A 26488-nucleotide genomic window follows, 5' to 3' on the forward strand; every position below is an offset into this window, starting at 1 on the left:
ATACAGAAAAAACACTGCAATATTCAGCCAGCTCTGTAACAGCCCGAGAGAATTAGTAAGAAATGATCAGTGCCGCAGGAAACGCTGGGGGTAGAGAAGCATGATTTTTGGAAGAAAACAGCCTCTGATTGTACAACAAGTATGACATTGTCATTGTCAGAATACAAGCTTCAACCTTCAGCAAGTAAATTTCATTGGGCATTGGTGCAGTATAAAGTGAGCTCTAAGATCCAACATAAAACAAATCTTACACTGTGACACAGATAGTTTCAGTAAAGAATAATGGATAGCAAAAAGGAAATGACAGTTCAAGGGCACTTTCACTCCCAGCACAGCCTGCTTGGTGACATGCTGTTGTTTCACAGACTGAGGATGCCAGTCATGCTATTGGCCCAGGTTTCAGAGACCTAACACCCACACTAAGCACCCGAGTGGGATGACAATATTGATATGGTGTGTCTGCTTCACTGTCATCTCCTGTGATGGCCACGGTCCTAACAGCTGACAAGCAAGCGCTTCCATGTGGAGATGAGTCATTTCAAATGAGGGGGAGCTGCTGCCATTTCAGGAAGACGCTTTGATAGCAGGCTTTTGACTGAACACAATGATTGTGATTGGTTCGGTACCAATGATTTGCTTTCGAAAACACCGAGCTTCTCGTGGATGAGCCCTCGGATGGATGAGAAGGAGTTTACATAAACAGCAACCTCCATCAAATCAAATCCTAAATCCACATCAAAGGGAGAAAAAATGAACTTGCTCAAAATGATCTAGGACGCTTCATAGGCTCACCAAGACCCTTTGGTGTGATGCCGCTGCTTTCTGAAGGGTTGACAGCCCAGTAGTAGTACTTCAGCGTATGCATGAGCTGAAGCACAGTCCCCACCCGACGAATAGTGTTGTAGATGGTCGCTGTGCCAATAAACTCAGCAGAAAGGTAGGTATACAGAGAGAGTTGTACCTGGAACACACACATAGACACATAGATGTACTCATGTTACTAAATGGACAGTTAAGTACAAAATTTAAGTAAATATTGACATCTTAGTCCAATGAACCACAAACCATTTGTAGAAAGAAGTTTTGCTGTGATATTTCACACTAACCGAGCTCATTATCCTTGCAGGTGTATGCTCTAGATGGCCACTGACCCTGTATTACTCAATTTCATATTTGTCGCAGCTCCACTCTGTTCAGTGATGATTAGCATGTCCTCTGTAATTAGCAGTAGACCTGACAAGAATCCTTAATCCTACTACAGCCCTTTTAGCACTAAATACTGATGGCTTTTTCCCCATATGTCATAAATTGCAAGATAGTAATGAGCCAAATATGAGTCATGATGAAAGGTGGCAGAGTGGCTATGATGTGCGCGTGATGTGATATCGTTTGAGGGCCTCTGAGACAAATGAACACTGCAATACTGTTAATGCAATATCCATGGGAACAGAGTATTAAAATTGCTCACAAAATCTTATATGACCATGGAAGAACATCATAGGTCCTGTGTAATTAATGCACAGTGCATGTCAGGATGCTCACTGGCACAGCTGGCTCTCTGCAGCCTGTGCAGCTCGAGAATATGAAGAGAGGAAATGTGGACCTTGTGGGATGTCCTCAGGGAAGGAGCCAGAGTAGCTGTGTGTAGCTAAAGTGTTCTACCCCACTTCATTACCTAGCTGTTTCTTTCATTTCTCTACTCTTTTCTCTATGCCCTATTTTGGAGGAGTGTGGCAGTCGAGCCTCCAGACACTTTTGTATTTATTTCCTCTTTTTATTTATTCATGCCTTGGCACCACAAGCAGCATTCCTGAGGCAAATGTATTTGCCACACACACATTTAGCTTCTTTGATATACCTCATCCTATTTTTTATGGGTCATTATTTAAAAGGAGGTGGAAAAGACCTCTGGAACATTTAAAACACGCTAGAAAAGCAGTAGTTCACTGAATGTCACTTGGGCCCTGAACACCATCTAGAGGTAAAACTACATAATTTACTTTTATTTGACATCTCAACTGACAGAGTAAAAATAGCTTTCCTTTGGCTCAAATTAATCCAAGTTGATCCTTACGAAAAATATTTAATAATTATTCATAAAAAAGTTTTCACTTGCAGTGTTATTACCCATATAGTTTATTTTATTGCCACATGCACAAATGCTTGCTGTCACTGAGAATCTCATCAAAACTGACACCAGTATGATGCATACTTGACAGCTTGTTTCCATTAAAATAGAATGAATGTGTAAGGATTTTTATTTTTTAATACCACCCCACGCTACAGAAGAAATCATGATGTGGGGGATTACTAAAGCCTGTTATTGGAAACTCTGGATATGCCAGTGAGAGTTACCTGCAGGAACTCACCTTGGCAGGGGTGTAGATCCAGATGGCAGGATTGAAAAGGATGTGGTCACACAGCTGCTTCAGGAGTGGTGCTCCATGTGTTAGACCATCCAGATACTTTGCAAAGGAAAGGAACTGTTCTAATACAGACCTGGTGATGTGTACACGTGATGACTGCACAGAGAAGCACAGAGTCATGTTAAATAACAATTGTGTCACCAAGACGATTCTGCTGTAAGCAAGTTTTTATGTTCCCTGATACTTGCTGCATCAAGCAAACCCCTAAGGTAACTGTTTGTGAAATGTGTCTGCAATATCCAGAGGAAGATAAAACCTTTTGTCACAAACCGAATAAAAACATCTGCAACTGTGTTACCGACACCTGAAAGATAGGTAGAAGCATTAAACTACAAAAGTGGTCAGCAGCAGATAATATAGTGTGATATGATAATGTGCATTTTGAAAATCTACATGTATTTAAATATACACATATATATATATTCATCTATATGTATGTCGTGTATGTTGGCATGGGTGAAAAATTGATCTATTCAGTCATTTTGTCAAGTTACTGAAGTCCAATTAAATATTAAATATATATTGTAAAAAATATATATTGAATATTTAAAATATTCAAATAAAATTAGTGCAAGTTGTTTTGACTTTGCAGAAAAGTCAACTTTGACGAGTTCTTTTAGCGATCATGTCTGGCACCTGTTCACTGTCCAGGTGGACACTTGCTGAGGGCAAGAGAGGGGATAAAATGAAGGCCCGGGAAGAAGGGAAGGTGTGGCATAAACAGATAATGAACAGATGGTGCGATATGTGAAAGTGTGAAACCTGGCGGCGGGAAGGAAGCAAGGAAAAAAAACAAAAAACCTTCAGCTCTCAGGTGCCGACTCTGCCTGGCTGTTAGTTAACAGCAGCTGAAGCCAGCAGGAAGGCAAGTCACTGAGTGACAAAGTGGCATCATTTCTCAGCGCTCCAAAAGAGCGAGCACTCTAGAGACACCGGCTGCTAGATCTGAATCACAAAATGGGTAAATAAAAATTGATGTGAAAAGAAAGGGAGGGGAGAGGAGGGGGGTGTTCTTCCTCTAGCTCTGTTTAGTTCTAAGACACATTTAGGACTCTGCTACAGGCAACGACAGATTAGAGTAGTGACGGGGCTGTGAGAGTGTGGGGAGACGCGGCGCACATTGGCACTGAGGACAACGGTAGATCGCTGGGATAGGACTTTGAAAAGATTTTGTTGGGAAAAAAAGCCAAATAATTTCCCAGTTATCCTTTCATTGAACTAGAAAATGAAGTGGTGAACATGTGCTTTTTTCTGTCAAATCACCTTTAAAAATGAGGAAAATGATCAACTATAATAAACGTCTATACAGCTGTTATTTTATTTGTAATTTCTCACAGACAGACAGTCAGACAGCATCTTACACACATCATGATTATTATAATAAACCCTGACTTTTTTTGTTGTGGTCTATGAGTACATCATAACAATAAACATACAGACAGACATTATGAAAGAACAACATATTGTTTAGAACAAGCCAGCAGATGCCTGGTAAAAAATATCTAATAAAAAAATAGCAAAACTGTAACAAATTTAATAAGATGCATATACTGAATACATAAAAAGGTAATATACACACAGTAAGAGTGTGAGAATTTGATGATGAGCTGTACTGTGCAAATGTAAAGCAGCATGTGTGAGTGTTTGCAGTGATGCTGAGTCTTGTGGTCTGTTATCGGGGGAGCAAATGTTCTGTGTTCAGTAGTGTGATGGCTGTGGGGTAAATGCTGTTGTTTAATCAGTTTATATAAGCGAACAGGTTCTATAGTGAAGTTGGGTCAAAATGTTCCTGTATTTTTCATACAAAAAAACCCAAAAGAAAAACAAACAACCAATTAAAACTGCCTGAAGCTGAATCATTTCCCTTTCAGGGCCATCTTCGTGTGCATGTCTCGACAGCTTGTAGCATAGCTGGTATGTTTTTTTTTTTTTACAACATTCACAAGATTGCTGAACTGTGAATGTGTTCCGGGGATGAGACTGAACAATAAATTGTACTGTACCATACTGAGAAATTTGATGAAGGACATTTAGCAAATACGACAAGAACTGTGATTTGTGAAATCTGTGTCTAGTGGAAATGTGTGAGATGAAGGAAGCATCTAATCTAAAGATAGCAGCGTTGATGAAAGCAGTCCCAGCTTGCACAAGGAGATGAACCTGAAGGCAAAACTGTCTAAATTTTTCTATTTTATTTTTTATGGACTGATTCCAGAAGACTTTGATAGTACCGCATATTTTTACAGGTGTGGTAACATAGGTTAAATTAGAAAACTTTACACTGTGGTAGGAAAACAGTGGCAATATTTTGTGTAAGCTCTTGCATACCTTCTCTAGTAGGTATCCAATCACCAAAAATCCCTTTCCTCCCAGCATCTGTTCCTGCATGGCCACGGAGCTCTTGAGCAGCTCAAGCAGAAAAGCCAGGAGAGTGGCACTGTAAAAGTAAAAGTCACAATCTCTCATACAGGAATAAAATACTCATCGACTCACAGACTCTTAAGATGTAATTTGTCCATCAACTATTCTATAAACAGAATGAAAAGGGGGAAAAAAAAACAAGGTCATTTTCAGAGGATGTCAGAAGTCAGCTGGGAACTCTAGCTCACTGCTTTCATCCCTCTTCAGTGCAGGAGAAAAGGCTGGTTTGCTGGGTTCTCCTGGGACAGGGGAATTTCTTTATGGTGAACTGTAACAGAGTTTGTAGGTATCATATTTTTGTATGAGGTGGGGGGAGGAGGAGGAGGCAGGGCAGTGCAGTGAATGCATTTTTTTTCTTCTTTGTTGCAGGGTTTTTTTCTCAGCTGAAGCCCTTGGCTGAGCAACAGTGGTGCTTGGTGACACTTCTTAATCGGCTTTTCCTCACATCCTCTAGTGGCTTTCACCCCAGCACAACAATCACAAGGACACAATCACTCCTCTGCAGGCTTACTCATGTATAGTGAACATACACTACATGCATACAAACTCATTTACTTAATGTTAAGTTCATGTTGTTTTTTTTTCCTTTGGACTATTTACTTAAACAGAGAACAGAATTAGATGACACGACTCTGTGTGGGTCTGGTTTATCCCATGATCCTTTGCTGCAAGCAGAGATTCTTTCCAATTTGGTCGAGGAGTCGTGGCTGATGCGACACCAGCACTGCTTGGAAATCAAGGTGACACAGGCTCACGCTACTATTAAAGGGGATTTTTTTTTTGAATCACTATTTGATGATGCTGTCAAGAGCAGCCAAGGCAGATCAGGGAGCAATATATGGAGTTAATTGTTGCAGACGCTTTGAACTTCTCAGCCCAACAGGCTTTTAGAAGGGCTCAGTCTAAAAGCCACGGCAAGGACAAAGCAAAGTGCTTGGGAGAGTTGCACACAGTGAGCCAAAGACTCTAACATGCTAGAAAAAGAGGAGGAGGAGGGACAGAGAGCTGAGAGGAGAGGAATCTACAGAGGGACAGAGCTTTGGGTATCAGGGATTTGTGCTGCTATGTGGCCACTCCTGCGTCCATCCATGTCATTGAACTAACACAGGATTAGAGCAGAGCTCAGGCTGCATCCTGGGCACAGTTGGGAAGCTTTGGGCAGACCAGCTCAGAACGATGGGGTGAGAGGAGTCTGAAGCAGTGAGCAGAGATAATAATGAAAGGCGACTACAGCTTGACCAAGACTGCTATATGATACAGAAAATCTCATCACTGCATTATTTATCCAACAAATCCATGCTGCAGACCCTGGGTGTTTCTGAACTGAATCCATCACCAAGTTGTCATTTACTATAAAATCAGAAGCAAACCAGCATTCGTAGTTTTAAACCATATTTAGCATCAAGTTTAACAAAATAGCCCATTGCTTCTGTTGATTTTACTCCCAGTGAGCTATGAGGTTAACTGCCAATCAGTTTAACACCACAAAAAAAGGGTGATAATTATTTGGAACACCTCAGTGACTTCCCAATTAGGATAAGTCAGATGCTGGAATGTTGCAGCTATACATGATAATTTAGATGAAGATGTATTCATGGGGGGGAAAAGCAACCCTTAAGCTGTTTTAAGAAGTGATTAATATTACTTTAGTTGCCGACCCTTCATCAGTCGCAAACACACCCGCACAAATAAATGAATTCACAATAAAAAATATCAAAAAGTAATTAAATTCGCAACTTCCAAATTACTTTTTCCCCTCATCTACAGTTTCATGTATATAACTTCTACGTCCACTTCTAAAAGAAGTTGTACAGTCCTTGCTTCTTCTTACCAGACAGTTGTTTCCACCTGGCTGTCATTCAGCTGATGAAAGTCCAGCTGGGCAAAGAGGGGAAAGAGAACCTGGATCCCACCAATAGAGTGTATGGCACTATGGATGGAGTGAGTCACTGTGGCTTTCACATCCTGGAAGGGTAAGGCAAAACCCATAAATACGCCTTCGTACTGACTGAATTTTAAACCCAATGTAATAAAAATGAATGAGTCAGTACCTAAAGTATTGAGCACAAAGTTAAGAGTAATGCAACTGACCTGAAGCATAAGGGCGTGCGGTGAGTGCACAAAGATGGAGGCGTTTTCTCTAGGCGAAGACTCCAGGCAAAGCTGGGCATCAGTGGCCTTCGCGTTATAGGTGAAGGCGATGGAGCTGGCTAATTTGCCATCATATAATACCTGCTTGTGATGCTCTGCTAAGTGAATATCACTCTCTGACTTGAACTTAAATGTACTCTGTTAGGGGAAAAAAGCAGAGAGAGAGAGAAATCAAATAAAGGAATGACAAAAATAAAAAAGAGAGACTGGGAGAGTGAGAATGATAGGCTATGTATTTTTCTTAGTGAACATACACCCCATCATTGCCTCTTGGGTGTTATCTTTTAATTATAACTTCATTTGAGAATGAAAAATAGCTGACACTGAGTGCATTACAGCATATCACCATTTTCAAAATGAATTTTCTCCATTGATTAAAGCATCCTGTTCATCTCTATCATTCTGTATGGGTGCAATCAATAACAAAAGGCAAAACCATTAGCTTTTTAGTAACTAAGAGAATAAAGTGAGCTGTGACTGCAGTATTATGTTTACATGTCAAAAGAAAAGCTGTATTCAAAATAGAAAACCAGTGGCTGTAAATTCATTTCCAAAATATGAGACGTAAAACTCATGTTTAAACTCATATTTGTAAAATAAAATATTTTTTATCTTTATGGCTCTTTGGAGATATTTGCTGCATATTTTTTCTCATTTGGTCTCATTTTGTCTTACTTTGAATGTGTGCGTAAGCCTTTTGTTCTGAGTGAAACATTGTCTGATGACAATCTTCAAGTTCGACTGCAGAGTACAATGATTAGGGTGTGATGATAAAGATCAAAGCTGCTTTGATACCAGAGATGATTGTGTACCTGCATTAATTTAACCAAGAAGTCATTTACTCCACTCTGTTCTTGAGCAAATTCAAGCCGAACACAGTTACTGCTGAACTCTCACAAAGACATACTAAAAGAAGGCTGCAGACAAGGCACTGTCAGAGCAGTCTTTTTGGATATAAAGTACACAGTTTTTTTTTTTTTTTTTGGGGGGGGTTGCTTTTGCTTGTTTTGCATTGACATTGTTTCCAAGTAAGTAATTTTCTTTTCCAATACAGTCATGGAGCAGAGACAAATTGGGGACGAGTTTTGCCAATACAGCTGAAAACACATTTAAATTAAAGCTGGCGGTCAGCAGTTTAGCTTCAAATTGCTGTGTCACCACCAATGTTCCCTCTAAGCTGCGCACGTGCGCAATTGCGCACTGCTGGCACGGTCTCTGCGCACAGAAAATCTGCGTTGCGCACAAAAAAAATCTAACCTCAATTGAACTTAAAATTAAAACTTTAACAATTCTGTTTTGCAGTGTTAGTCAGTAAGTGACTGGCTGCTCCTGTATGGGATTAGAGCGATGCCACCTTATCCTATAGTCCAGCCAATAATGCGATTCACATTCGTATATACGCAGCCAATCAACGTCGTTGACAGGCTATGACAGCGTCCTTATGTGCCGACACCGGTGCTTTAGCTAGCAAAGCGGCGTGGCTGATGTGCAGTGAAGCCACATTAATGACAACGTGTACAACCATTGGAGATGTGAGCAGGTCAGACGGAACAATTGACGGAAAAAGTGTGGACTTTATACCAGTTTTTAAATTGTGTTGATAGGCCACGTAAAACCAGAGTTATGATAAAAATATATGCAATGTTTGGTTTTCTTCCTGAATACTGTCGTTATTTATATTTACTGCGGGAAGAAACGGTAAAAACGGCGTTTTATAAGGAAAACGCTGGAAAGCACTCTCCGCCTGTGAGCAAAAACAAAACCAAATTAAAGCTGCAAGCAGCGATATGAGGGCCCTCGCACCCCCGGCGCGTCGAGCCAAGCCCAACACCTAAAACCAGCGCTTCCGATCTGATGTCACATTGATGGAATTCATGCATTTAACCACCAGCTAAAATTTCATCTCATTCAACCATTATTATAGTCGTCCCACTAGGTGGCGCTCTAACCATTACTGACAAATGGCATAACAAACATTTCCGAGCTCGAGTCTCATCACGCCTGCGACCTTTGGGAGAGATTGGACATTGTGTTTTTTAGCGACAGCAGGTTACTGCTTTTTGGCGAGTGATTGAAACTCCACGTGCCGCCATGACCACCCCGTTTCCCTGAACGTAAAAAGCTTCGCAATTTAACATCACAAAGGTCTTTAGATTCCACACACAGGAGATCGCGTAAATCTAATGAAATCCCTTGGAGGAGTTCGTCAAAGTATGAGGCCTGAAAAGAGGGGAAAATGTCGACAAATTTACACATTAATTTTAAAATGGCTAACTTCCTGTTGGATTTGGGATATTGCTCCAAGAGACTTTTTTGTACATCTTGATATCTCCAATAAGCTTGCCAGGTTTCAAACTCATACATAAAACACAGAGCAGGGGCTGTTGTTTTGAAATTTTGTAGGGGGCGCTGTGGAGCCATTTTGCGCTGTTCAAGGAAAATGAACATATAAAAGAAATCCCTCATCACATTAGAGCTGTGCGCCAAATTTCAAGACTTTTTAAACTTTTCAAGCCCCTCAAAAGCCACTTCATCTTTCATGGTGAACTGCGTTGCCACCAGGGTGCGCCGTTCAGTTTATAGTCACAATTTTCTCACTGAAGCATCAAGAAGGGACTGATGGTGATATTCACCGCTTTTGAGGTGGCCACGATGAACCTGTGAAAATCAGTACAACAAAATGAAAGACATGACATTTCCTGGTGCCACTAGGTGGCGCTCTACGTATTCCTGACAATGGGCATATCAATCTGTTCAGGGCGGGTCTGACATCATCCCTGTAAAATCTGGTACTGATCAGATTGGATTTCATTGAGTTACACTAATTTGTTTCTTCATGGCGAGACCTCAATGTTCGCCATGCTGCTGGGGTCACACCCTTCAGCGAAAACTCACAGTTTTCTCTGTAACCCAAGACCAACTCCTTAAGGCTTTCCTGGAGAAATTTGAGGCTGCAGATGTCACCCATTACAATACTGTACCCCAAAGTGTAAAACATGACATTTCCTGTTCCCACTAGGTGGCGCTGTCCCTGATGTCAAATATGGCAGTTGAAATATGTTCAGGGGTGGAGCCTTATCATATGTGTCCACTTTGGTCAAGGTCGGACAATGTATGACAGAACGAGAGGCAATAAGATTTTCATGGCGAGTCATCGAAATTCGCCGTGGCGCCACGGCCTCACTGTATACCGAAAACTCAAAAGCTCCGCAATTTAACATGGCCCAGGTGTGTAGTTGACACTGACCAAATATGAAGCTTGTACGATGAAATTCCAATGAGGAGTTCGCAAAAGTTCGAGGCATGGAAATGGCAAAATTAGAGCCAAAATGTCACCTTCACTTCCAAATGGCGGACTTCCTGTTGGGTTTAGGACATGGCCATAATAGACTTTTTGTGCGTCTCCAAACGTTAGATATGTGTTCGAGTTTTATACATGTAGGTCATACCCATCTCGGGGCTCGCGTTTCTCATTTTCTAGGTGGCGCTACTGAGCCAATTTTCCCTGGACATGTCTACGGACATTAAAATACGTAAATTTTCACCACACCTGACGCGTGTGCAAAATTTCATGAGTTTTCGAGCATGTTTAGGCCCTCAAAGGCCGATTCATTTGCCGAAATAATAATAATAATAATAATAATAATAATAATAATAATAATAATAAGAAACAGAGCAGATACAATAGGGCCTTCGCACTCTCGGTGCTCGGGCCCTAAAAACCCCCCACCCTTTCCTATTGGTCGAAAAAAGTACCGTGTCGACCAATCAAAAAATGATATGGCAACGTAGCATCTAGTTGTTAAGAAACGGGGGGAAGTTTTAGGAGTGACGGCAGTGTTTTGATATGTGAGAGATTTGAGACGTTTAGCGCAAATCTTGTGTAGTTAGTGTGTAGTGTAGTCAATAGTTTTGTTGGTGTGTCAGAACAATGAGGCGGCTGCTGAATGTTACAGGAGTGATACATCTCCTGTTGTCAGGCCTGCAGGTATTAGGCTGTTGTTCTCATTTATCTCATAGTGGACAGAAATTATTTTTTGGAGTGGCACAAATAATTTGTGTGGCATCAGATTTGATGCAGAACAGCTGATTGTTCTGTAAATAGTTTGAAATGTTTATTTAAAACGCCTTGGCTGCATTAAAAAAAATAAATAGCTGCAAAAACTTTGTTGTTTGCCAAACTGAGTTACTTTTTTGAAGTAGTAACTATATAATTAATTGCCCAGCATTGGTCATTATATACTGTATTTGGCAGACAGAGAGTTACAGGACTCTCTCCCAGACCACAGACTCAGACTCATAATACAAGTCAGAGCTTTATGAAGAAAAAAAAAAAAGAAAGAAAGTTGTGTTTTCAAAATTGGAGTTCAAGTTATTTTTACTTCCAATAGTGTTAACATACTACACAGGTCATGAACAAGATTTTTTAAATTTTCATTGTAAGTGGGCTAAAGCAGTTAATTAAAAGTAGTCTAACATAAATGTAAATGCTGTAATTTGATTATTTTAATAAACCATGTAACTTGGATGGATTAGATGCTGGAGTGACCACAGTGCACACGTCTGATGTCGCTCACAGTGGTCCAAGGGATCGCTCAGGGAGTTTGTGTGTTCGCTCAGACACATGAAAAATTAGAGGGAACATTGGCCACCACACATCTATAGTAATAAGGGGAAGAAAACGGATTATAAATTTACATCCAGCTGAGGGAAATAAACCAGCGACTTGATGATTATGATGATAATTCAATGTTTTACTGGGACTGCGTCTTATAAGAATGCCTGCATCATATTTACCACAATGCCTTTACCAACATGTCTCATAAAGCACAGGTTAAATGAGTCAGTGGTTTAGTAACACATTCAATATGGCTACCATAACAAACTGCTGATCAATGACAGACTAGTCTCAATTTACTCAATCAATTAGCTGTTGACAGATGAGCTGAATTAATCTGTCAGTGCAGTGTGAACGCAGAAATCAATTTCTCTAATCAGGAGGGCTGAATTATTAATGGGTGAAAGATGCTTTTCCTTCCCTCTCTGACTTGTGGGCAGCAAGACTGTGGTGGTGAGATAAAGAGAGGCAGAAAGAGCTGAAGCAACAGTGATGAAACAACCATCTGGTCCTAGAGGGACTGTAGATAAATACAGTATGTTACGCAACATGGCAAACAGGGTTTGCACACCTGTCCAACAGGCAGAAAAAGAATCTGGGATTCTTTTTCTCAGTGAGGAATAAGTGGATTTAAAAAAATGTGATCTGACTCAGATTGTCAAATTCTACAATGAGTATGGTTTCTATTCTGACTGCCTCTGAAGAGCAGAGTTGTAAGTGGGTGGCAGCCTTTAGTAGAAACATAAAATATGAAGTTTTTAATAATCTTTATTATTAAACAACAAGTACAAGTATTGCACAACACTACCTTGTATCTTTTGAAATTTAATAATAGTATTTTACATTTTCATTTCATTTCGTTACATGTTACAGTTTCGTCTCTGCCTAAAGTGCTATGAACCTTTTTCAACATGATGCTAGTAAATATGTCTTGGATTTATAGAGGCGTTATATCAGTTTCCTCACAGCACTGAAACTGAGAGGGTTGAGCCCAATTTAATGACATATCTACTTACAGTCCAATGATAAAAAAGCATAAGAGATAATCTCTTCATCTGCTATGATCAGGTCCACACAGCGGACATCATGCATCTCATCATGCAGTCTCTAACATCCTTCAAAAGTTTCAACTCATGGAACCCAAGTGGCAAGAAATAACAAGCTCCACTGCTTTGCACTTTTGTGCGATCCTTGCCGCAGTGTAAAAATAATGATCCCGTGGGTTTTGGGCTATCAAACCCTGTAGCGTGACAGCATCATTCCATAGGCCAGACACTCATAAAAAAGAATTAGAGTGCAGTTCCTCCTTTTTTCTACTAGTCCCAAAGGCTGACACTGACCAGGGGCAACCCAGTCTCTCTGCACACCACAGGAAGACACTTAGAGGACTGCAACACTCCCTGTTGCCTGTGATTCAAGTAGAAAATAACACAATATACCCAAGTATGACTTTCATTTTCTTCTGCTATCAACCCTTGTGTGTCTTTAATAAAGTGAACTAACTATCCAACTACAAATTAAAATAAATGCAATTTTACATTTCCAAATAAACATTGTTTTTTTAGTATTAATCCAATGTTTGAAGATTAAGTACCATTAAATATCTGTGTGCGCTGTAAGCCCCATTTTGTTGTTTTATTACAACTGTCAAGGGTTTGCATTTTTCTTTCTGTATATTGTTTCTCACTTGCTAGGAAAAAAAAGTCCCATATCTATCATCTGCATGGTTTTTGTTTTGTAGGCTGTTAGTTTTCTGTTTTACTGACTTTGCTCGTCATTGTTTTTGTTTTACTTCCGGCTTTGGTCCGTTTCCCATCGGCTCCTCGCTGATTAAGTTATTTATAAAAATTACTGTTGGGATTATTTTGTAAAGGAAGTTCACTCCTGACACAATTCTGTTACATAGTCAAAAGTATTTGGCCATGTTCACTTTTCATGTACAGGAGCTGCTTGGCCATGAAGCTCACAGTTTTTATGTTGACATTAATGTTGATGCCAGAGGAGGTTTGGAACTTTCCAGTTAGTAAATCAGTAGAGTAAAACTGACTTGTTGCAATTGTGGCACATATGAATCCAGTGAGAAAGAATGACCCATTCTTTCACAAATGTTTGAAAAGGCATTCTGCATGGCTAGATGTCAAATACTTTGGGCAACAGTGGACCAGATTTGTGCCCCAATATCTTCTCCTGTAGCTTGTGTTTCATACTGCAGTGCAGTGTTGTTACAAATGTCATGGGCTAATCTGCCTTATGTAGAACACATATGATAGTGATAATGGAAGACAAAGAAAAAAAAGTGCATCATGTGAAAAATTATTAATCGTGGCATAATTGTTTTGACTTGTCAAATACAGATGACATTATTTCCAAGAGAATAAAGAAAAATGAAAAAAGAAGATGATATTAGGAATAAGTATGCAGCGAGGGGATTTTTTAGGCTTTCTGTTTAAAAAACTCCCAGACCTCATGAGTCATTACCTGAGTTTTGAAGATTAACTAACTGCTAAAACAGGAGTAATGAATGGAGAAAAAAAAATTATGTCAGCTGCTGTCAGGCACAGTGTGTCCACAAGCACCTCTACCCTAAAACTGTATCTGTCAAAGTCTGTGAATGTCAAGTCAATCATAAAGTTTGAACTTTACAAGAAAAAAGTTGTTTGTTTGTACTTTAAACGAAATAAACAGAAGTACATCCAAGTTCAGAGCCTGAAGAAGAAATCTAGCTAACACAACGCCGCCAGATTTACAGCCATAAATCATAACATGCACTAGAAATGGTAACCCTAGGCAATAATAATCTCTGCATTTAAACTAAGTGCAGTTACGGTTACACTGAATACACCGTGGGAGTAAGTGAAAGCATGTCGAACATCAAACATGGATGAAAGGACCACGGATTAGAGAATAAATCATACATCAGAGGCGATGGTTTTTCTCCGGCTCTGCTGAGTTCAGACAGTATAAAGTTGAGTGTACAGTACACAGTCTAACAGATGTATGCTGAGATTGGCTGCACTCAGACTCCTCCAGGCAATTCTGAATTAAAACAGACCTCTCGTCATTTGTATAGCACTCCCACTACAACAATAAATCAGTGGGGTAGACAACTGTCTGACCTTTCTCCCCAGCTCACCTGTCTAGGTCTTAAAAACATTGTTCACAACTTCACAAACTGCAGGTAATTGTCTCCCCTGGGGACATTTATTCTTCATTATATCAAGAATTCTGAACAATTGCTTTGCTGTGGCTTAATAGAAGGTCATGAAATGCAGTTAAGGAGGGGAACAACAAGTAACCAGTCATTAGCAAAAAGAGAAAACAATGATTTCTCTGAGGATTTCCTGGGCATCAGTAGACCTGACTTAAATCATCTTCAGCAGGGTAGCTTTTACTTAGTAAGTTTGTCTTTAAAACAGCTGGAGACAAAACACTAGTGGCACAAATTGGTCACTGAGAGTGCAAACTGCATGAGTCACATCTTGTGTTCAGGGTTTATTTAGCATGAAATGCAATTCCTACTTTTGTGAGCTTTGTGGGCTTAACACTGAAGAAACAGAACAGCCTTTTGTGAGCATCTGGGACAAAAGTGAGACAATAAGGAGAAGAATCTGAAAGTAAACAGGCACCTCCTTTTTCTTTCAGATGAGTGGGATGTTTTGTCAACATATGATAAATATTCACACTGTAATCCCTATTTTGGGAGGTCAGTTTCCTTTTATATTCACATTCATGTTTTGATTTTTGTTAAGATGCTCGGGAGCGCTCCACCTGCTGCAGCTGATATAATCTCATGTCTCTATCCCCTCAGAGGGCCTGCTGCTTTCCTCTGTGTACTGTGCCATTATTCCCTAGAAGTAGGTAATTTATGCAGCCGTTTATCTGGGAGGAAAAGCAGGACAGCGATACAAGGCAAAGGAACTACAGCAGGACAGAGCTGCTCATTGATTTCACAGATGGATTGGTAATGCAGACTGCTTACATGTAATCTAATTTAGGCACCCACAAGCACATACCTTATAGCCTGGTCCTAGCTGATGAATTGCAAATATCTGAGCGGGATTGAGAGCTTCGCTGAACACGAAGACAGCTCCTAGCTGCCCGCAGAACACTCTGTTAGCATCCGCTGTCTCTGAGGACCCAAGGAAGCACTTATCATAACTCTGCAAGAGGGACATAGAAAAAGAGGCAACACCATCAGGGACTAGAAGAAAAAGAAAAAAAAATACATCACACAGCTCTATTACGCAGAGGTCAAAAAGTAAAATGTACAATATTTGATTTTTTCAAATGTGTTTTTTTTTTTTTTCCATTCCGGCCTAGAAATTCAATTTAGTTTTTCAAAATAACATTCTCTCATGTTGTTTCAGTGTTTAAGTTGACAATTTCCTGATGGAAAGAATTTCCTAACGGCCCTGATTTACAAAGACATGAAACCTCTATATAATCTCTGTGGTAGTGAAAAAATGTATTTGCTGTAGTTACATCCAGCACCAAATCGAAGGGCAATTTACAACAGCAGCAGCAAATTGCATAACAAGTGAAGATCTATAAAAGAGGTTCAATGGAAGAATAAAAACATCAGATTAGTTGATAGAGATCTGGTTCCATTTAACCCTGTAAAAAAAAGCTGTTATAAGTCCAACATGTGTAAAATTTAAAGCAAACAGACAACTAAAAATTTACCACATATATTTATGCTAACTAAGAAATACAGCTTTAGTGCACTGTATTACTTAGCAGGAACAGAAAGATACAATAATCGATATCTGAGTTGTAGTTAAGAACAGAATAAGGCAATTAAAAAGGATATCTAAAGATGACAGCATTTAACCTTTAAGATTGTAGCCTCAATAGCAGAGAAACAGAAGAAGAAACCAAAATTATACATAACAAATTTATTATACCACCTGTCAAATAACATGAAAACCCAAATATTTCAAAAATCTGCCAAAAACTTGTTTAAAGCTAAAACCTATATTGTTACTTAGACAAAAAAAAGTCACATTTTCAATTTATGTGAATTCATGTTTTTATACCTTCTGGCCTGCTCAGAAATTAATCAACCACAACATTCAACCACTAAAACTAATTTTTCTGTTAATGGATGTACCCCGCCTTTCTACCTATAGAAGCTGGGATAGGCTCCAGTGATCCTGTTAAAGATAAATGGAAGAGAATGGATGAAAGGACGAGATGCAAGAAAACAACTGTAATTTAGTGTCTTAATAAATTTTTTTAAAAGTTTTATTATTTTATCTGCTTTTCTGTAAAACAATAAATGTGAAAATTCATGGCCAACAACAATTATAATTCAGCAAAATAAATATAACATAGTATAATAACAACATAATTTTTAGTGAAGAGCTTATGCATACTGATGGATTAACCATTACAGAAACATAAACAATTATTTTGGAAATTACAGAAAATGTTCATTTAGGGCAGCTCTGGCTTAAACCACATTGGCAGGTCGTCTACTAAATGTGTTGCCCACTGTATGTTACCAGAAACCAGCTTATCCCTATGGAATACTGCAAATGTTCATGTTTTTTCTTAATGTATCGGAACATTTCTTTACAAAAAAATCAAAAATTAAGGCATCTTCATTTAATGTGGTTGAATATTTCATGAACTATACTTGGTTCAAAGCACACCTTTCTAAATGCGTTTCCTCTCCGCAAGTCCAAATACAACACTAATCATTTCTAAATAACTGTGTGAAATCATCTGAACATGCAAATATTCTGTTAGACTGTAAATCACCTTGTTATCACACATTTTAAATAAGACATCCTCAGTCTAATGAAAGTTACAATTTATTTACACATAAAACAGCTACTGGGCCTCGAAATTGTATTCTCACATCTACTGCAGCACAACTGTGACAAACAGATGTTCAAATAAAGAGTGAAACCCTAGACAGACTTCAGAGGAAAACAGTAAGTTAAAACTCATTTTCTCATTTCATCAATCAGAATTATTGAGGATGTATACATTTTTTACTCCCACAGACCGCGAGCCATACGAAACATTGATGTGGCAGCCTTAGTCAGCCTTGTGCCAGTAAGCATTAAAATCATGACAAAACGGCAACAGTGAGAAAAAGTAACAAATAAGGCGGACTTACATCATTTGTGTTGACGTGCCATGCCATGTCTCCATAAGAAACGAGCTGTCCGTTAACATAGCATCTGATTTCACTGTTCCTCCAGCGGCTGTAGATGTGGACTATGCTGATCATATACCACTAAAGGTGAGAAAGAATCAGATTGAGATTTAAAGAATACAGCATTATGTATTTAGGTCATTAATGTTTTAACTAAATGTATCATTTAGTTTATAAAACAACATCACAAATACTTTTAAATGAATCACAAAGTTCAAAAGAACAATGGAAATGAAGCTTGCTACACAATGTTTTCAGATTTACAAAGGAGGAGAATAAATAATAGATCAGAGGACAGGCCAAAGGGACGCAAGACAGCTAATTTTAATCACACACAAAAGGAAGGTAAATACTGGAGAACTGCAGCCAAAGAGGTGAGAGGGTGCAACAATAGAAACACAATTTAAAAACGAGCAAGAGGGAGAAAGTTGTTTCTTATTAACTATATGCTACAAGAGGTAAACATTAATGGTCTGTTATTATATTATTTCACCGCCCATTTCACAAGGTGAAGCTGTTCAATTGCTTGTCAACACAAATCAGCCAGTCATATAGCAGCAACCACCTGAAGTTCAACCTAAGCATCGGAATGGAGACAAAAGTTAATTTAAGTGACTTTAAACATGGGATGGTTACTGGTGTCTGCTGATATACTGGGATTTCACGACCATTACTAGGATGGTAATGGTTGGGGGTTTCTTTCCACTCTTTGGGTTCCTTAGTACCAACTCAGCATTCACTAAATGTTACACAATACATGATTATGCTGTGTCACAAACTATCTAAAACTGGTGTCTTGAGCATGATGATGAGTTCACTGTACAAAAAAATGACCTCTACAACCATCGCATTTCAATCCTTTGGGATGTGGTTGAACATAAGATTGCAGATGTACAACTGGATAAACAACTCTGCAGCAACTGTGTGAAGCTATCACGTCAATGTGTACCAGATTCCTGGGGGAATCATTCAAGCACCTTGTTGAATTGATGCCACAAAGACTTAATGCAGTTCTGAAGGCAAAAGTAGTTCCAGCCCTGCTAGCATTAGGTACTAGCAAGGCGAACCTAAAGAAGTGAACAGTGAGTGTATTTATATTTGACCATATCAACTGTTCATCTGCTAAAAAAAAAAAAAAAAAGGTAACTAAAACTTAATTCTTCTGAATTAATTCTTAATTCTTTATATAATAAGAAATAGGAAACTGTAAGCAATAGTAGCAGGAATTGGAAGCAGCAGTTGGAAATGTGGAAAGTGGGACAAAGACACACCAGGCAGAAGCAAAACAATGTGGCTTTAATGACGTCAAGTAGAAAAATATATTTTTTCCACCTTTTTAAAGATATATTTTTGGTCTTTTTACTTTTTGTGCCTTAACTTGAGAGTAGGAACATGGCATGTAGCAAAGAGACAGTGACACTGCAGGCCAGGCAATATATGTGGCCTCTTAATTATGAGTTTTTAAAAAATGTTTATTTGATGTTGCTTTTTATTAAAAAATATTGCAGAACTGCTTTGAATTGGTGTCTGCACTGCTCTTGGACTTGTTCCCCCTGTCAAGCTGCTTGTGCCGATAACAATAAGACGCCCGATGCAGAACTGCATACCACTATAAAGCATTCAGGCTGCTCATAATATGAACATAGGGTAAGACTGAGACAATCAGTCACAGCAGCAGGAAACAGATTGTCCATCTCTTACAGTACGTGACTATGCCTGCTTTTTATTAGTTTGCCCCAGGAAGGGCAATGTGAGCAGTCTAATAGAATTACTGCTGTCTTCACACAAAGGTAAGGACACTTAAAAGAGGACTCATGGTTATGGGGAAGAATGCAAGCTACCTGTACTTGTCCACAGATGTCTGAACTCAAAATCAATTAAAACTCAATTTAGAACAAGTTGTCTTCCAAGTTATTCCACAAAACCATACCTGCAGTGTGACACTTGGAATGAGACGAATAGTTGTTCCCAGGTGTTATGTGAAGCCCCTAATTGTTTGACACATGCTTAGAGACAGCTTTCATTCTCTGCAGGGATAGGTACGCTACACTGACACTTCATGCTAAATTAAGTTTCATATTCTCATCTACATTTACATCCAATTAGACCTGTTAAGACTGCTCGGGGGCTTTAAACACATTCACGTTTATATGGAAACATACGCAGCATGACTTATGTGTAGTGATTTGGTGTAACAATAAGTTCAAGACATTATAGAGACAAAGGCAACAAGCACAATTGAGGAAGCAATTGGAGAACAGTAGAGATAAAAAACAATGTCAATTTAAGAAAACGGAACAGGGAATGGCAATTGGGATCAAGAAATAGTTCAAGAGAATTTCTTTTTTACCGCCAAGCTTATTAAATCCCCTAATCCACGCTGGCATGTTTTTTGTTTTTTTTCCTGACAGTACACTGAAAAACAATCATATCAAAAAGAAAGAGTTTCCGCACCCCTGAGCCACGTGCAGCCCTTTATTTTTTATACTTTCAGATAATAAAACGACTGCATTGATGCAGAAAAGCTCTGTACACCTACTGTTTCCGCCACACAGAAAATCGACTGGGAATCGATAGAGGGTGGCATGCTGGTGCAGTGGTTAGCACTGTCACCTCACAGCAAGAAGCTTCCTGGTTTGAACCCCAGCTGTGGCCATTCTCTACGAGTTTCCTACAGCTACACTGGTTTCCTCCCACAGTTCAAAGACATGCTTGTTAGCTTAATTGGTGATTCTAAATTGGCCATACATGTGAGGTGGATAAAGTGTGTAGAATAAAGTGCCGCACTCTGAATGACAATGAAGAACACAAAAAGTGCTATATAAATACAAGTACACTGACTTACACTATAATCAAATATATAAGAAGAATGACACTAAAAACAAGGAATATCATCAATAGACATCATGTGTATGGACTGTTAGGGTTACACTTACTTATATAATATAAATAATCCTTACTAGGAATACATATGAAGTCCATGTGTACAGATAATGTAAATGAAAAAGGTCTAAATAATGATATATGGTGTAGAACATTTGGAGCAGGAGCAAACCAAAACTGCTCTTACCTTCCTGGGCTGAAAATCATACTTCACACAATGCTGAAACCCTTTTCCTTTGGACTTGAGAGATGTGATGATCAAGCAGTTACCAACAAAATGTGCAGAGTAGCCGATGCCCTTGCTGGTGCGAAAGCTGCAAAAAGAGATATTCACACAGTATATCATGAGCTGGCAAACTTGACAGGGTAACCCAAATGTACTTAGCCACAAACAGAAAAAAATATATTTCTAAAGCAACAAAAGCAGAACTTTTTGACTAGCAAATTATCCAGTCCGATTTCTTTATTTTTTCATCCTTTCAAGTTCATTTGTACGTTTCCTCCTCAAGGCGCCAAACAAAGAAAAACAAATTAAGAAAACGGTGGCTTTGCACTGCATAATAAGTTTGTGGTCATGCTATTTTAAATACCTTGCACTGTGCGGCCAGAAAGCAATTTGCAAAAGTAACTGACAAATAACTCATAAGAGAATTGTGATATTATACCTCAAGAATCAGAAGAGCAAAGTAGCCATAGTTATTTGTTAAGCTATATAGTGAATGGATTTAAACAAACAGAAAAGCGAGACTACGCTTTAACAACGCTCTCAATGGCAAATCGCTCCACTCTGATGTTCCTGCCTTCCTGGTAAAAGATATATTACAGAAGCACTGAGGAAATTCAACTTGTAAACAATAAGAACAGACCCTATACAGCCCACACTATGTACACACACAAACAACCTTGCAATACAACAATAGTTCTCCACTCGTAGCCTGCTTGGAATGAACATCTTTTTCATTGCTGACACTTACTCAATACACTTTCACAGTCCTCAGGTCTATATTAGTCTTCCATCTACAAAGACCCACTCCACCACACCACCATCTAAGACAAACCGACCTCTTTGTCAAGGCAGATAAAGAGAATACAGGCCTCTGCAACGCAGGGCTGGATGCAGAGCTAGAGAAATATATGACCCACACATGGCTACTGCTGAGGCAGCCAAGACACAGTGGACACACTCCTTTCTAAAGATACAATTCTTTTTGTTGTCTACATGCCCTACCAGTGAGCTGTGAGGCATTCAGAGCAAAGCATAAACAGGATTAGTTTGGCATATCTCACCTTTTTGTGGGACTCTACCAATGCTGAATACAAACATGATTGGACGAATACAAACATCACAGCTTAGCCATTTTTTTTCTTTTTGATGTTGTACATCTGACAAACACAGAACAAGTCTTTCCAAGGTGAACAGACTCTTTCATTCACACTGAACTACCTATTGTCTTTGGGGAATTAGTCTTCTCTCTGACTTTTCATCCTTATTATTGGCTCGCTCTCCTGATACAATTCTTTTATATGTCCCTTTGTATTTTGAGCTTTTCTCCCAAAGTTCCTCTAATAAACAGAGCAGCCAAACATCACTGCACGTCTAGGTTAATGACTTTAGCACTAATTACTCACAAGCTCCTGGATGGGCTGCTACATGAGCTTTATGTGGCAGATATTCAAAACTAAATTAATACCTCCATAGCGTCTCCCACTGTGGCAATTCACCACTGGAGTCGACAGTTGTAGCCGCTGTAGTTCATGGCTCCGTGGGTTTTAATCTCAATAATCTCACCTAATTCCCTATTCTTATTATAATTCATGAATATTATCTGGCAAAAATGAAGCCCTTTTCATGAACCACATTACATAAGAGCTGCCAGTATGTAAAAAACTGTCTGTAAAACTAGTTTAACCTTGAAAAACAAGTTGCAGTCATAATCTACTTAGACGAGAAAATCACTGTAGGTCACAGCATATCAGACACCACACTGCTTTGTCAATAAAGCTGCTTGTAGCTTTATAGGTCTCTGCAGAGAGGGTATGATTTCTAATACAAAGCTAAAGCAATTAGAATGATGGAAAACTGGAAAGCGCAATTTACTTCTCTTTGGTGTCATAACGTGGACTTACAGCACCTATGAGAGGGATGGGCGTGTACTGAGGACATTGGAAAAAGGAGTAAAAGCATAAGTTAGTGTGTACTCACCAGTAGAGATATGGTTTGTCCTTGTCCACGTTGATGTTATTTAAGGGATCCATTCTGAACCAGGTATTGAATGTAAACCCATTTTGATAAGGCCACTTAGCAATAGGAGGTAAAGCAATTGCCTAAGGCAAAAAAAAACAAACAGAAAAGATAGCAAAGGACAAATTCATGCACCATCAGAGATAGCTCCTTAAAATTATGTTCCCCTACTGCTATCGCTGAGTTACATGACAGGGTAAGCTAAATTATACAGACTAGTATGCACCTAAGCTTTATTCTTGTTTACTTTGAAGAAAATAGCGGCAGTATATAAATTGAAGATAAATACTGGACTGGCTGTATAAAGTTTAGCCAATTTTTGCAACTTCCCTGCAATGCACAGGTCCTGCTCTAGTATACAAATGTTATTTTAGTCCATTGTTAGATGGCATAATGACATCATAATATATAATATACAGTATATCTGAATATTCAGATTTTGTGGCTATACAGTAGATGTTACTGTTGTGAAATTAAAATAACAATGCTTTCATAAGGTGTTACCGGTTCATAAATGCTACATATGGGTCATTTTAGTCCATTGGTAGGTGGTTGCTGGGCACTATGATAACATTATAATATCTGATTTGTATAAGAAGCTTCAGGGGCCTTAGATGTACCTCTTTGTGCCAGTTTTGGCTGCTGAACGAGTTCTCGTGTAGGAGTTCACACACAGACAGAGACTGGTGTATTATAGTAGGATAATATGCTACTATACTATACTATACTATACTATACTATACTATACTATATGGATTAAAATTAAACATAAATATAAAAATCAGTAATGTAAATTAAAATGTTCATAATTTCACCTACAAAAAAATACAAAAAGAATATCCCAAATCCGAATCCATACTTTCATTCAATTTTTGAGACTAACGTTAAAACATTTTAAATGTAAAGAAAAGTCTTTATTTTAATTATCCAAATATGTACCTCCAGTTAAATATTGGTGATGTTTAATAATTGCTCTGGAATTGTCATCCATAGCGTTAGGTGATGACATAATTACTTCTCATCCAGACTACATTATCAGCGCATGTGTTCAGCCTCTTTGACATAAATCTGCTTGAGTTCCACTTTTATTTGAGTGAATTTGCAATTAATCTCAAAGACTTTCAGGAGTTTAGTCTGAAATAACTTTTAAAACATCAGTTTAAAAAAAACATTTAATGACATTACTGTGACACCTCATTTACTTGCTTTAATCAGCATCCTGCAGTATGTTGATTAAAAATCCAGCAAACCAGAAAAAAAATCAACAAAGCTTTTGATCTTGCAAAGAGTTAATGAGGAAAAGGCAAGGAACAGCATACTTCACATTATAGAAGGTGTATTGCCCACTATGCAGACCAAAAAGTACCTGAGATCCAGTTTGTGTATGTGGATGCACCTCCCTTTTTTCCCCCCTTTCTTAACAGAACCCTTTGTTACCTGTGTGATCTTTGATTTTAAGGTTTATTTGCATCTTTTTATTGCATTTTCACACTGTACATGCAAAAAAGTTCACGCTTGCAGTGCATGTATGAAAACTGCTTCATGGCAGAATGCAAAATCGGAAAGCTTACTGCTGCGCTGCGACCAGGAAAGTTGAAGAAGGCATCCGGACCGTGTCTCTGGGGCATCTGATTGAGCACCGACAACATTTTGACTGCATGCTTCGGCTGCACAGGTAGCAAAGATAAAAAGAGTATAGATAAGACAGCAAGGCTTTCTCTGTGGCTGGTTGGACAGCAGACATTCAATATCTTTTCAGTTACTTCATTCAATCATTCGACAGTAAGTCAATTACAGAACAAGCCACAGACCGATCAGTGTTGATGGGTTTCTTGAGGCGACTCCAGTGGCAGTGTCAAACAATCACACACATGTACAACTCGTCCTGGTATTACTCACCCAGAGGCCGCCTCCTCCTTGCAACATGCTGAAGAGCATTTTCAGTTCCCTCACTGTGATGCTGTAGCTGGCCAGTACTCCCAACATATCCACTAACAAATCTTTAAAGACAACGATAACATACACACATCACACACATATATGAGAAGAGAGAGGAGGCAATAATCAAATGCAGCTGCACTTTGCTGATATTATAATTCATCCACGCTGGAAGTTTTCCTGGAGTTTCTCATGGGGAAAAGTATTCATATGACTGAACATCTGAGATAATGGAAACAGTTTTACTTTAGATTACAGTTCATTGTCCGTGAAATTCTTATATTTAACACAGAAAAGCCAAAATTGCACGGAGAATGACTTGGAACACTGCAGCGAAAATGCATTTTAATTTCATCATCTGAAGCATAATTTAGAAGTAAGATGGGGTACGGGTGTAATTTGCAGAGCCCAGCATGTCAGTGACAATGACTTCAGTACACAAAACCGCAGTGACAAAAAACTCATCTCTAACATTAATCTTCACAGGCTGAGGGGTTCTGAGCTCAGTTGTTTCTATATCCTTGTGTGTATACTTCTACCTGAAGGTGTTATCAACGAGATATTCTAATATAATCCTGGTGCCATATTTTAATTCCGTCTACATTTTATCCGAACCCCTGCAACAAAACCCCCAAAAACGTTAGTTTATAACCAATACATGTAAAATATTGCAGGATAAATAAACAGTAAAATACAGTAGTTTATATTTAATATTAGGTGCTTTTGTGAAACGAGAATACATGTGCGTAAATGCAATGGAGTGAACAGTGATGATACAAGCAGTAGCGAAGGCAGATGAGTTTAAACACCAGGGATCAAACATCCAAAGCAATGGACAGTGCACAAGAGAGGTGGAATAAGAGAGTGCAGGTACAGTGAAGTGGGCGGAGATGAGTTTCAGGGGTGAGTTGTGACAGAAGTATAGCAGCGAGAATGAAAAACGAGATTTATAAGACTGTAGCGAGATCTGTTATGAGGTATGGTTTGGAGGCGGTGGCATTGACAAAAAGAAGGTGGAAGCAGTTAAGACTTTCAGTGTGAATGTCCCTCTTTTATACTATGTAAGATATAGTATATCAGGAGGAGACAAAGTTAGAGAAGTAAGGCTGATGTGGTTTGGACATGCGAAGAAGAGGGACAAAGGATGTTGAATATGGAGCTCCCAGAGAGTAGGCAAAGAGGAAGATCACAGGCAAGATGATTCATGGATGTAGTGAAAGAGGACGGGAATAGGGTGAGATGGAGGCAGATGATCAACTGTGGCGACCCAGTTCAAGGGCTATCGTGACTTTTCCCAAAAACTGATGTGTCAAAGAATTGTGCGGATTTACTAAATTACTGAACTAAATCTAATCCCCCATACACACTTAATTTCCTTCATATTTTCAATGAGAATCATCAAATACACTGTTGTCTTCACTACTTTCGTTTTGAAGGAATTTGTTGATGTTTTTATATTTTTTAATCATGTTACTATAGAACTGTTCTGGATAAAATTTAAGGCTAAGTCGCCTTTTTTTTTTTTTTAACCAAAACCTTCAGCAAAAATGACAGAAATGGTTTTGACTGAAGCTAAATCCTAACAGGCATTCTCATGTACTTTTTAGATATAAACATCATATTCATTACCATCAATCCATCTG

At 38.8% G+C, this 26488-nt stretch overlaps 1 protein-coding gene across 4 annotated transcripts in view; it reads right to left on the minus strand.

The window, feature by feature from the left end:
- Positions 1–26488, minus strand: part of nbeab (neurobeachin b) — a 205722-nt gene that overhangs the window by 131006 nt on the left and 48228 nt on the right. For all 4 annotated transcript variants that reach the window (XM_039622706.1, XM_039622705.1, XM_039622704.1 and 1 more), the window contains exons 3-13: positions 24807–24907; positions 24479–24574; positions 22869–22990; positions 20853–20979; positions 17744–17863; positions 15630–15776; positions 6939–7136; positions 6679–6812; positions 4755–4863; positions 2370–2522; positions 793–961 (exon numbers count right to left, since the gene is read on the minus strand). In XM_039622706.1, coding sequence (XP_039478640.1) covers positions 793–961; positions 2370–2522; positions 4755–4863; positions 6679–6812; positions 6939–7136; positions 15630–15776; positions 17744–17863; positions 20853–20979; positions 22869–22990; positions 24479–24574; positions 24807–24907 — 1476 coding nt within the window. The remainder of the gene's footprint in view (positions 1–792; positions 962–2369; positions 2523–4754; positions 4864–6678; positions 6813–6938; positions 7137–15629; positions 15777–17743; positions 17864–20852; positions 20980–22868; positions 22991–24478; positions 24575–24806; positions 24908–26488) is intronic.

Source organism: Oreochromis aureus, linkage group 14 (genome assembly GCF_013358895.1).
Source record: "Oreochromis aureus strain Israel breed Guangdong linkage group 14, ZZ_aureus, whole genome shotgun sequence".
Classification (NCBI taxonomy): Eukaryota; Metazoa; Chordata; class Actinopteri; order Cichliformes; family Cichlidae; genus Oreochromis; species Oreochromis aureus.